Source organism: Aspergillus pseudoviridinutans, assembly GCF_018340605.1.
Source record: "Aspergillus pseudoviridinutans IFM 55266 DNA, scaffold_5, whole genome shotgun sequence".
Taxonomy (NCBI): Eukaryota; Fungi; Ascomycota; class Eurotiomycetes; order Eurotiales; family Aspergillaceae; genus Aspergillus; species Aspergillus pseudoviridinutans.
This window is the reverse complement of record NW_025091285.1, coordinates 2,829,119-2,840,865: the sequence shown is the minus strand read 5'-3', so window position 1 is coordinate 2,840,865 and position 11,747 is coordinate 2,829,119. Positions and strand designations below refer to the sequence as shown.

The 11,747-nt window shown below is 52.8% G+C and overlaps 5 protein-coding genes across 5 annotated transcripts; 1 reads left to right on the top strand and 4 right to left on the bottom strand.

The window, feature by feature from the left end:
* Positions 1-2: 2 nt before the first annotated feature.
* On the bottom strand, positions 3-1,653 carry Asppvi_008049 (putative oxalate decarboxylase; the record flags this gene model as incomplete). Its single annotated transcript, XM_043303931.1, has 7 exons — positions 3-124; positions 178-803; positions 850-917; positions 959-1,130; positions 1,174-1,189; positions 1,237-1,326; positions 1,377-1,653. 7 exons carry the CDS (start codon positions 1,651-1,653, stop codon positions 3-5), a joined length of 1,371 nt encoding a protein of 456 aa, XP_043159866.1.
* A 1,298-nt stretch (positions 1,654-2,951) lies between these two features.
* On the bottom strand, positions 2,952-4,883 carry Asppvi_008048 (putative ab-hydrolase associated lipase; the record flags this gene model as incomplete). Its single annotated transcript, XM_043303930.1, has 1 exon — positions 2,952-4,883. One exon carries the CDS (start codon positions 4,881-4,883, stop codon positions 2,952-2,954), a length of 1,932 nt encoding a protein of 643 aa, XP_043159865.1.
* A 539-nt stretch (positions 4,884-5,422) lies between these two features.
* On the bottom strand, positions 5,423-7,182 carry Asppvi_008047 (sugar porter family MFS transporter; the record flags this gene model as incomplete). Its single annotated transcript, XM_043303929.1, has 4 exons — positions 5,423-6,126; positions 6,178-6,639; positions 6,692-7,020; positions 7,085-7,182. The coding sequence occupies 4 exons, from the start codon at positions 7,180-7,182 to the stop codon at positions 5,423-5,425; spliced, it is 1,593 nt and encodes a 530-aa protein (XP_043159864.1).
* A 118-nt stretch (positions 7,183-7,300) lies between these two features.
* Positions 7,301-7,757, top strand: Asppvi_008046 (uncharacterized protein; the record flags this gene model as incomplete). The annotated part of the gene is made up of 2 exons (XM_043303928.1): positions 7,301-7,361; positions 7,423-7,757. The coding sequence occupies 2 exons, from the start codon at positions 7,301-7,303 to the stop codon at positions 7,755-7,757; spliced, it is 396 nt and encodes a 131-aa protein (XP_043159863.1).
* Positions 7,758-9,413: 1,656 nt separating this feature from the next.
* Positions 9,414-11,486, bottom strand: Asppvi_008045 (putative manganese ion homeostasis (Fr); the record flags this gene model as incomplete). The annotated part of the gene is made up of 2 exons (XM_043303927.1): positions 9,414-11,084; positions 11,136-11,486. The coding sequence occupies 2 exons, from the start codon at positions 11,484-11,486 to the stop codon at positions 9,414-9,416; spliced, it is 2,022 nt and encodes a 673-aa protein (XP_043159862.1).
* Between the last annotated feature and the right edge of the window lie 261 nt (positions 11,487-11,747).

Here is an 11,747-nt window from a genome sequence, read left to right as displayed (position 1 = left end):
CGTTATCCAGCAACAACATACTGCTTGTCCGTCTTCAACTTGCTCAAGGTCTCATTGCTCAGCTTCAGCGTATCTGCCACGATCTGTCGCGGCGTAGACGCAATCCATTGACCTAGTGCGATGTCTGTATCCGGTTAGCATGACTCTAGAGACAGGGTGGAAAGGGGGAGCTCGCACCGGTGAACTTGTCTGCCTGCAACACCTCAAGGAAGAGCAGGTCCTCGTCCCCGGTATTCTCGATATAGTGACTGTTCGACCGAGGAAAGTATCCCACATCCCCGGCGCGATAGTCAAACGTCGTCGCGGTACTGGGTGCCGAGAACAGCGTTGCGCGGCCCTGGCCGCGGATGAAGAAGGTCCACTCGTCGCTGCTCGGATGCCAGTGGATCTCGCGCATCCCGCCCGGCTTGACCGTCACGACGGCCGCAGAAAAGTTACTGGCAATGGGAAAGGTTACTGGATCCACGATCTTGACTGATCCGCCGGCGACTTCGTGGGCGGGCTGCTCGGAGAAGTGGTACGAGTAGCTCTGCGCTCTGGGGACGATGCCGGCTGCCGTCGAGACGTTTTGGGCCTCGATGTCCTTGGGGGCTGGGGTGCCGGGGAAGATGTAGAGTTCGTCTTCGGGGATGTTTTCGAATGCCGTGATGGGGACACCCAAGTCTTTGGCTAGGACTTCTTTCGGGTTGTGTGCAAAGACTTCCGAGGCGAGGAAGGTATTGTCCTCGGAGAAGGATCCGTCGTCAAAGACGAGAAGGAACTCGACGCCTGTGTCGAGGGCTTGGATGGAGTGAGGAACGCCCCTAGCAGGTCAGTGTTTGTTCATGACCGTGTGACTTGGTGACTCACGGAGGGAAGAACCAGACATCGCCTTCGCTCACGTCGTCGATGAAGGTCTCCCCATTCTCATTGACGGCCTGACGGTCAGCAACATCAATTAAAAGGAAAGAGAACATACCTGAATACGACAGGATCCATTGAGGACCAACGACCACTCCGCCGCGACATGCCAATGCAGCTCCCGGTACGCACCGGGTTCAAGCCTCATATTAACACCGGCCATGGCTGTTGCGTCCGGCATGACGTTGGTATTCTCCTGTCGGGCCCATCCAGCCCCATCGTGGCCGAGTCTACTTCATCAGCAACGTCTTCAAGCTAAGAGGGCAGGCCTACCTGTTATGACTGAGTCCTGTAACAAGTTAGCATGATGTACCGCCATCTATGGTAAAGGCATACCCATCGGCCACTGCGCATTGATCGTCTGACCATGATCCGTCCCGGGAGGAGCCAGCTTATCGCTATTGATCTGATCATAGTAAGAATTCCCTGCGCTGTCAGCACTCACTTCCATCAAGGCAAATCGCAAAACAACATACTCGGTCCCGGATCCGTGCCTCCCAGATTCCCCCGGATAGGCTGGGGATTGTCCACGCCCTCAAAGTCAAAATACACCCCGTTATCCGCATCGTCCTTTTGTCCAGTCACCAGGGTATACTTGACCTCGGTCGACTGCTCCGTGATGGTGTTGGAGGACGAATAGCCCAGCAGATCCTCCGAGCCTCTCAACGGAGGATTCGAAGGCTGGGCCGTGGGGGCGCCGTTGGCCCAGGGGAGAACAAGAAGGAAAGCGTGCAAGATGTGGATCGGCTTCATTGTGAAATCTGCTTGGTTTGGTTCGAAGTCGAACCCATTGCGTGGGCAGACTCCCTTATATACCACGTTCAGTGAGGAGAAGAACAAGGCGGATTCGACAGGGTCTGTACCCCTCACCGGAGTTGAGAGACGAATGTTCCCTGTCCAGTTGAGTCCAGTTCAGGCATTGTCGACAGGCACAGTTACCCCTCATATGAGAAGATCCTCGGGGATGGTAGACAGGCAGATGGCCAGTCTCGTTGGGGAGGCGGCGCGCGGCCGGGGGGAGGTGAATGTTGCAGGCCAATCGGTCGCTTGAGGGGTGAGATAGCCTGGAGAATCAAGAATGTGATAGTGGTGTAAGCCTGCTGACATCAGTGGGACTATTCCTCATACCTGGGTTATGATAGAAACAACAGTCGATACCTGCAGTACCAGTCAGTACCTTGTCCAGTTAGATCCAGTACAGTCAGTATACCCATATACCCAACAGCACACATATCACCAAAGATACCATAAATCAACAGCTAAAATAAGCACAATACTATCCCATCTCATCACATCATACAATCAAAGCAAGCAAACCAAGCCAGCCAAGATTCAAGCCAAGCCGACGAATTTGGCCAATTCCATGCTAACCCTAACTCAGTCAGGAAACCTCCTCCGATACCGATATCCAAATATAACTATAACTATACCATATAACCTGGTATATAACCGCTCTCCACCTGCACTCATTATAGCCTGTGCTTACCCAGCACGTCACCGCATCCTTACTATTCTGTTCACACTACAGCACTGCATACTGTAGCTATAATAATGTACATCCCCGCACGGCGAGTCATACCCGACACCAAGAATAGATACACCCCTGCAGAATCCCCACTTCGGTTCGCGGCACATCAGTTTCCAGTTTCCAAGAGGCGACGTTGTCAGTATCTGGATAGCTACGGTATGAGGATGGAGACGACCGTTGGCTATGATGTCCATTGTAAGATTGAAATGAGCGGTTGCGATTGGTATGGTGTCCTACCCCGCACGAGGGTATTATGCTACTCTACAGTGTACGTGCTGAGGTTAATCAGAGGATATATCGGGTGTACGTATGCTTTGGTCCTTGATGAGAAAGGCTAGGTTAGTCTGGTATGTGGTCACGCGCTTGGCAGCTGTGTTAATGAAATCATGTGTGGTTGCTTGGTATTGATGGAATGACGTAAATGTGTAGGTATAGCTATAGTCTATGAATTAGATATGCTGTATATATGCAATGTCTATTGAACATTAAGTTAGAGCCGTCAGTCATTAATATAACCGCAGTGTCAGGAACACCCCTTCGGGACCCGACAGCTCTTCCGCGCCTCCTCCGGCATGGTCATGTATAGAACGTCCCGCACCTCTTTACCCACCTGCTCCACCGCATCCATGGCCCACAGCACATCCAGATGCTCATACTCTTCAATCACCTTGGAATGCACCACCTGCACATGCGGCTCGCGTCCGCTCCGGAACCGCTGAAGGAGACGCCGGCCGTCAACTAGCGCATCAGACCCCGCAACCCACAACGCAAACGGCGGCGTCTGCGGCCCGTACCAGGCGGTGTCTGTCCGCGAGCCCGCTTGGTCTCCGTCTCGTTGCAGACGGAGATCCTCCTCCATCTCGGCAAGGGTTTCTTCCCGCGTGGCCAGGATGCATTGCTGCGTCGCGAAGGAGCCCCGACCCAACCACCACCGGATCGTCTCGCTGCTGACATACACCGGCGCGAATTGGAACATGCGATCGCGCAGTCCGCGATCCCAGCGGACGTCGCTCCAGCCGAACAGGTGCGCGAAGACATGATACCCTAACGCTCCGTAGATGCGAGGATGGAGGAAGCGGTGGACGGTCATCATTATCGGGATGAATGCGTGGATGCCGAAAATAGCCCGGAACATGCCAGGCGGTATGACTCGCATGAATCGAAAGTAGAGTCTCTCGATTAAAGGCCCGGCATATACTGCCGGCGCGAGAGCACAAAACACAGATATCTTTTCGCCAAGCTCCGGGCGGTGGTGTTTGGACAACGCCACGAATGTCTGCGCGGTACCTTGCGAGTGGCACACAAGTCCCAGCTTCTCAAACCCGGTCTCGTACAGGACTCGCGAAATAAGCGCGGTCAAGTCCAGCACGCCCATCTGCCGGATGTTCCACGCCCACATCCGTGGATCGCCAGCTGATAGCGTTGTATGCTCCGGCATCATCCCGCAGCGATTATTGCCTAACCAGACGTCGTAGCCGGCTTTGCAAAGATAGAAAGCCAGACTGTCATCGTCATTCACGCAGAACGCACCAGCACTCTGCAACAGCCCATGAACCAGCAGAACAGGATACCGGCGGTTTCGACTGGAACCATCCACCCCTTTCCGCCCAGTGAACACGTCGGGGCCTCGGGGCCCTCTCTCGTCTTCAGACAAAGGCGTGTACTCCTGCGGGTTATAAACATGCCACAGCGTAATAATAAAACCATCCTCCGTCTGGACTTTGAACGTTTCCACGTCGAGTCCCACCCGCCGCGCGTAATACCCAACATCACAAACAAGCAAGTCCCGCCCGCCCTCCAAGGGCGGACACTCATCCGGCGCCTCCTCGTCAACATCCCTCTTGGCCTGCCGCCGCTTCCACCGTCTTAGCTCCTCCTCTCGATTCAACTGCCGCTCGCGCTCCTCGGCGTAAAATTTCCGCCGCGAGTTCGGATCCTCACCGCTAATCCTCATCCGCAGATTACCCAGCTGCGTGCCAGCGTAACCCACAAGCGCACCAATCACAACGATCCCCAGAAACAACAGCGACAAAATGTACGAGACACACCGCAGCGCCACACAGCGCACCGTGAGCGCAAGCGAAGGCGGGCTGTACGAGGGAAGCGGTGGGAACAGCGGATGCGCCGAAAGAGCAGTGTCGGGCAGGTACCGTTGCTGCGGCTGCGATTGCGTCTGCGGCTGCAATTGCTTCTGCGTGTCCCCTAGGAGTCCATCCGCCACCACTGCAGTCACGGCCGATTCGACCTTTTCGTCTTCGCGACTGGTCCGCAGGTTCCTCAGTTCCATGTCGGGGCTGGAGCGGAGGAGGTTGCCTGTTGCTTTGGGAGTGGGAGGCCGGACGTCGATGGGGTCACTGTGGAGGAGGATCCTCGAGGACCGATTGTGTATTGTAACATCTTCAACTTCCTGCGTGGGTTCGAGGCTGGCGCGCCGTTCTGCGATGCGTGATGCCATCGCCGCGGTGTCAGGGGTTAGTGGATGTAGTAAAGACTGGAAAAGGCCTCATTTTACCATATTCAAGGTCGAGAATGGGAGAAGGGAAATCACAAGTGAACGAGTGGCGCAGAAGAGGTCATGGTGAACATTGACTGGGAAATTGGCCATCCTTGAATATATCTCGACCAGATTGTGCACGGACTCCTTGCTGATTCCGGTTTCAGAACAAGCTCAGGACCTTTCACGTGAATTTTGGAGACAGCGGGTCATTTACTCCCTTTGTTGAGCCCACCAGCCAATCATATTACGCCTCCCCAGCCATGCGCTCATAGTGCCTGACCCAGCCTGAGGCGTCCACGGGATATGGTGCGCCTCTGGTGTCATGGAGAAACTACGTTAGGAATTCATGAATACAATGGCAAAATTCAAGAATGATCTAATCATCTATCATTCAACTAGCATATCAGTCATCATCAAAGTCCAGGTATCTCCATATGCGCCGTAATAACTGCCAATAAACCAAACATGAATGCTTTCAAAAAAAGAGGAAAAACAGATTACGCCTTCTCCAGATGCTCAAGCTTGTGCTTCTCCTGAGCATCAGCCTCAAGCTGAGAAAGACTGGCTTTCCCGTGTCCCTGGGCCACATCCCGGACATCGGTGAAGTGCACTGTGGGGACGAAGCCAGCAGAGTTCCAGGCCTTGGAGACCTTGCCATAAAGCTCATCGACTTGCTCGAGAGAGAGACCCTTGGTCTCATAGATGCAGGTATACACAAAGACGAACGCGATGAAGCAGAAGCCACCCCAGATGAAGAACACCTTGGACTGCAGGTTGGCATTGCCCGCGCCGCTGTTGACCATGTAAGGAGTAGCGTAGGCGATGGCCCAGTTGAGCAGCCAGTTGGTAGCGGTTGTGATGGAGAGACACTTGGCACGAGCCTTGAGAGGGAACAGCTCACCAGTCACAACCCAAGCCACAGGTCCCCAGGAGCAGGCGAAGAAGAAAATGTAGATGCAGACGAAGGCAATCAGGACCTTGTTGGCCACGTCGGACGAGGTTGCAGTGCCAACGATGGCAACGATAAGCTGGCTGACGCACATGCCAACAGCTCCAAACATCAACAGAGGACGACGACCCCACTTCTCGACCATGTAGAGACCGGGGAAGGTGGACATCACGTTGACAATATTGGTGATCAGAGTAATGACAAAGGGGTTGCTGATGCCAGAGTTCTTGAAAAAGGTGGTTCCGTAGTAGACTAGACAAAATTAGCAAAGTCCGAGTACTAAAAGAAATGACGAGGACATACAGATGAAGTTGACACCGGCCAACTGCTGCAGAGCCTGGATACCGCAACCGGTAGCCAGCCGCTTGCCGATGGAGCCGCGAAGGATCTCGAGGTAGCTCGCGGTACCCATGCTGAGCTCGTATTCATGGTTGGCCTGGATCTCGGACAATTCTTCAATGATGGCTGGATCGTTGACATCCATGCGGCGAAGACGGGCAAGAGCCCTAGCCGCGGCCTCGTGCTTATCCTTCTTGATCAGGAAACGCGGGGTTTCTGGAAGAACCAGCATACCAGTCACCAGGATAATAGCCCAGGCAAACTGGACGGCAACTGGAATCCGGTAGCAGCCAGTGTCCATACGATCCTTAGTGGCATTGTTCACAATGGCAGCAATCAGCAGGCCAAGGGTGATGGCCAGCTGATAGGCTCCGACGATGGTACCACGAATCCACTTGGGAGCTGTCTCGGATTGATACAGGGGAACTGGTCCTGTCAGTACACGGCCACCAGGATGGACGAAAGATGAGTAACATACTAGTCGCAGAAAGAAGACCGACGCCCAACCCGGCGAAGAACCTGCCAGCGACGAACAACGGAATGGAAGTGGCGGCGGTCTGAAGAATGACACCCACGCAGAAGACGGCCGAGTTGATAATCATACCAAGGCGTCGTCCAAAGTAATCGGCAACAGGCGCGGCGAACAGAGCTCCGAAGAAAGTACCGGCAGACAACAGGGAGACGATCATCGACGACTGAGAGGATGTGACATCGGGCCAGTTGTCGTCCGGATTGACGTAGCCGGTGGAGAAGAGCTTGCGCCAGTATTTCATGGCAAGGATGCCGCTGATGGTGCCGGTATCATAGCTATGAGCAGTGATCTGGTCAGCTGCCGTGTCAAAGTGATAACGAGGCCGAGTAGGAGACTTACCCGAACAGAATACCACCAAACGCAACGAACAAACCGATGATGATGGCAGGAGCTGCAGAGCCCACTGCATCATCGGGCTTTCTGATCATGAAGCCCATGATGAAAATCTAGTCTAGTAATGTGCAAAGGACAAAGTGTTATGACTAGCAACCCAAGAGGATTGGAGTATGGAAGTCTCGTCAATGGACAAACGAGATATCGTAAGACAATGACACAATGGCAGTCGAGGATGGAATGGAAGAGAACAAAGAGGTCAAGGAATTGACGATCACCCGGGGTATGCGAGAGATTTTATACTCCCCGAACCGGGCTTCCTGAGAGACAACGTGAGTGAAAAGGAGAACCTGGGGTCCCTCGGCCTGGGGATAACCCCGCCATATCCACAGAGGCAAAGTACGAATGCTGGTTGGCCGCAATCAGCTTCCAGGCGCAGTCATTTCAAAACGACGGCCATTCCTCGGGACAACAGTCAGCTGCGAAGCCTGCGAGTCTGGATTTTGGACTCCACTATCCCGGCCGTGTCTGGAGTCTGGAGTCCGGAGTTTCTCTGGAGGAAAACGGGGACTCGAGGAGGGCAGCGTCTGGGATGCCGAAACGGTCTGAAGCCCGTGGGGACGGGAGGACACACACGAGGCCGTTTGCATTCGGATGGGGAAGTAACCCGAGGAGCTGAGGCTTCATTGGCGGGTGGCACCAAAGTCAGACCGCATCTGAGACAGAAAACAAATAGTTGGTGCAGTAGACGTATTCCAGAAACCCACTCGGTTCGGGAACACCGAACGATTCATTGGTTGTTGGGGTTGATCAGCTACGTCGATGGCGGAATAGACTTTTCCTCTTTTTAATTAGGGGCCCCTGATGGCCCTGAACGGGTTCCAACTTCCCGCCGGTGTACACTTTGAGACCGGCATTATGATCTGTGGCCAGAATTAACCGTCAAAATGAGACCGGGGCTGTCTGACTGTCTGCACTCTGCATTGTTAGTTCTGTCCTGTTGACTGGGGAAAAATAAGCGAGGCAAGGCCGAATGCGGGACCTGGGGAGGCGTTTGTACACTGAGGTGAAGCACAAGGCCGGAGTCGGGAAGAAAACCTGGAGATGCCGGAATCGGGCATGATTGTCGGCCCTCTCGTGACATTTCGGGCCACCAGCACGATCCCGGCCACTCTTCGGCCAAAACATCCAATTCTACAGTTGTACGTAATAATAGAAACCCAAAATAACTTGCTAAGTGAAAATTATTTCAGTGGCTTGGCTTGACTACGGAGAATCAAGTCTTGTTTGGTATCTAGTCTACGGAGTACTAGCTGAGAGAATTTTCTCGCACCTGACCGTTGATTCTAATCTGGGGCCTCGAGGCAAAATCCCCCTTGCTTCTGGCCGCTGACATGCGTCCAGACTTACTGTGCGGAAGGGGCCAAAATGGGGACTCTCCGTAAAGCTTCAATTTCTGTTCATACACTTAGGTAACAATAATTCAATCTAAATAACAGGACAATCTGGATCAATCTGGATCAGTCTGAAACTGGTTGAATATGAGAAAGTAGAAACAAATAGAACCTGAACCATGGATCTAACGTGTCTTTTCCCTGCGCCACTGGGATTATGGAGTTGTTTTTATCAGGATACAGTAAGATACCCATGGTTTCTTCAAGTTAATGGGTAACAGATTACCAAAGGTCTAGTATGCTGGCTTAGTCGCTTTTGACAATAATAGTCCTTAGACTAATAATATGCTCTCTGATAAATCACTCACTCACAGGGACGTAGAACGGACTACTGCAGGCTCCCCACCTGGGGTGTAACCCGACAAAGCAAGGGATATCACATCTGTTCATATGTCTCTCAATTTTCTTCCCAACTGATAAGGTAGATAGATACTCAGTTCCTGTGCCCTCTCTTCCTCGTGGTGTCAAGTTCTCTTCCATGACAAGTAGTCTAATATTCCCTACCCGTAGATTGGATACTTCAAGCCACAAAACAAGACTTCCAAGATTCCTGGCAGGATCATCAAAGCCAAACACTATTAAGTGATTGCCGCACCCTGAACCTTGCTGATCATTATTTTCCACTGAACTTAAAACGCTGACCCGAGTTCCAAGTGTCAAGCCAGTAACCACACCCAAAGAAAATTATGGTAAACTGACGTGGCAGCTCTTGTGGACTTCTAGCACCCAAATGCTATTGCATACGGCTGTCCTCTACTCCGTAAGGTAGAATATATGGTTTATATGGAATTTATTATTTTCTGTCAATGTCATTATACCATGCCTAAACCCCTAACTTCTACTTTTATTAAGGTAGCTTGGTTGACCCGACCCGACAAAAATCACCATCGCCAGATCAAAAAGAAATACCATGCCAACACGACGCTGGCCACAAGCTGCACCGAACCAATGAGCTCCCTTCTGATTTTGGCAAGAGTTGAACGGCCGGCCCCATGCTTCCGCCGATATTCATCGCTCGGCGGTCTCCACTTGGAGTTCTGCTCGGCCTCGTACTCTGCTAGTCCTGGGTAAGCATCATGGTAGGGCTTGGGCCKGGGTGGTGCATTCACAGCGCGACTGGCCAGACCGCGCGGTGACGGAAGCGTAGAGCTGGACGTACTGGAGGATGGGGGAATGGAGGGGATCGATGGCGGAGAGTTGTGCAAGTCGTGTTCAGAGAGTGGTAGGACAGGATCGGGTGAGTTCGGCTTTGGGAAGTACAGCACTAAAACAATTGCTCGGATGAGAAGGATGGTAAAGGTAAATCCAAAAAGAAGTCCGTAGTGGATGAAAATTCCCAGCTGATCCGGGAGGAGGCAAAGATGGTTCTGAATCGTGGACGAAGACCGCTCACTCGGCTTCCCCGTTGTCAAATCAATAGGATTCCAGAGACTGGTGAGTAGAAAGCCAGGGTAACGGACGCCCATTGCCCAGCTGAGACTCTTCACAGTAATTTCCTTGGGTGAGCCACTGAACTCGCGGTGGGAAATCTCGCAGTAGTCATGGTCATCGCCAGAGTAGACCTGCACCAGATTGGACCCAATCTTGGAAACAAGATCTTTTGAGATGGTCTGTGTCAAAACGTTCTGGTACTGGTAGCCTCCACCAAGCCTCAATGAGTTCGGCTCGTCCTCTTCGAGCTCCCCATCCGAGGAGGGAGGATAGCGTTCTCTAAAAGGCCCACACGGTGTAGCCGGCCTGCGGTACAACGGCACGTGAGTCAAGAGAATAGTCGGAAGACCAAGAGGTTCCCATTGCGGTTCCTTGGCGACCGCATTTTCTAACACCTCCACGGCATCGTGCTTGAAGAGACGGCCTTTGATCCCCTGAGACACATTGCGCAACATAAGCAGTTCCTCAGTCTCGGCCTTGGCCATATGCCGAGGCACTTCATCGAGGAAGTCCTTCGTCTCCCTCCAAATACGCTCATTAGGCTGTTCTCCGTCCCCCGCTCCAGTACCGGAGCTGCCCGTCTGCGGATCGGGCTGATCCATCGCGCTCAATGAAACCGTATCGATCGATACGATCGTGTGGTTCCCAATCACGTCGACACGATTGCCTTGCCCAAAAAATGACTGGAACCGGTCACGGACGGGCACCTGAACACCAGACCCGAAGCCCAGGTCATGATTTCCCGGAAGACTGGCAATCATCCGTCGACCTCGCGGCTCCGTAGAATGTCCGTCACCCTCATTAAACTGATCAGAAAAGATCTTGACGAATCGATGATATTCTTGCTTCCAGAAGGAATCCTTGTATTTCTGATAGCGCTTCTCAGGGCTCGTCGTCGACGATGTTCCCCACTCCCTACCTCCGTCGAAGAGGTCACCAAGGAATACGACCGAGTCGGGGCCTAGCTTTCTTTGGATAGATGTAAAAGAACGGCGCATATACTGGTCCGTGTACTTGACCGTCAACGTCGAAAGGGGCCATGGCCGACCGGGGTATGTATGAGGATCGACAAGTTGAGGGTCGGCTATAAACACAACATGATGCGGTGTGGCATCCCGGGGCTAGAAAAAGTTAGCACTCCATCGATATAGCGATATGTCCAGATCACTAACCCACTTCTCCCACTTGTCCCAGACACACTTCTCCAGACTCTCCTTGAAAACAGTCCGTTCTCCCCACCACAGCGTCAAAACCCACAAGAGTATCAGGGCGTTCGCCACACTAAACACACGCCTCACGAATCGCCAACAGATCTTCTGAAGTCCAGCTCCATGGTAATCATTCTTCGCCTCGCTGAGTGCTGCAGGCATTCTCCGTTCGCGCAGTTCCGTAACCCATGTTCTGGCCCACGACGGTAGCGCCCGGGTTAGACGTTCGTAAAGATTGGTAGGCTCGGCAAAGCGATCGCGGCGGGACGGTTGATACGCATGGGCACTGTCACTGCGTGGATAAGGGTAGCTCATGGTTGTGTTGTCGACTCAAGGAGATAAAGCAGGGGGGTTAGTGTGTAGGCCGCATTGCTCGAAACTCGATGACACGAATTGAACAGAAGGTTGGGCGATTCAAACGAATAAGGGTATCATGCTGCGGAAAAGGAAAGTAAAAGAGCGTAACTGATGAGTAGGACGAAACGTCAGAAATATACAAATAGGTTGTGGTTGGCAACGTTTAAGCCATCGTTGTCGTTGGCTAAGGAGATCTCGACGTGACAATACGGAGTATCT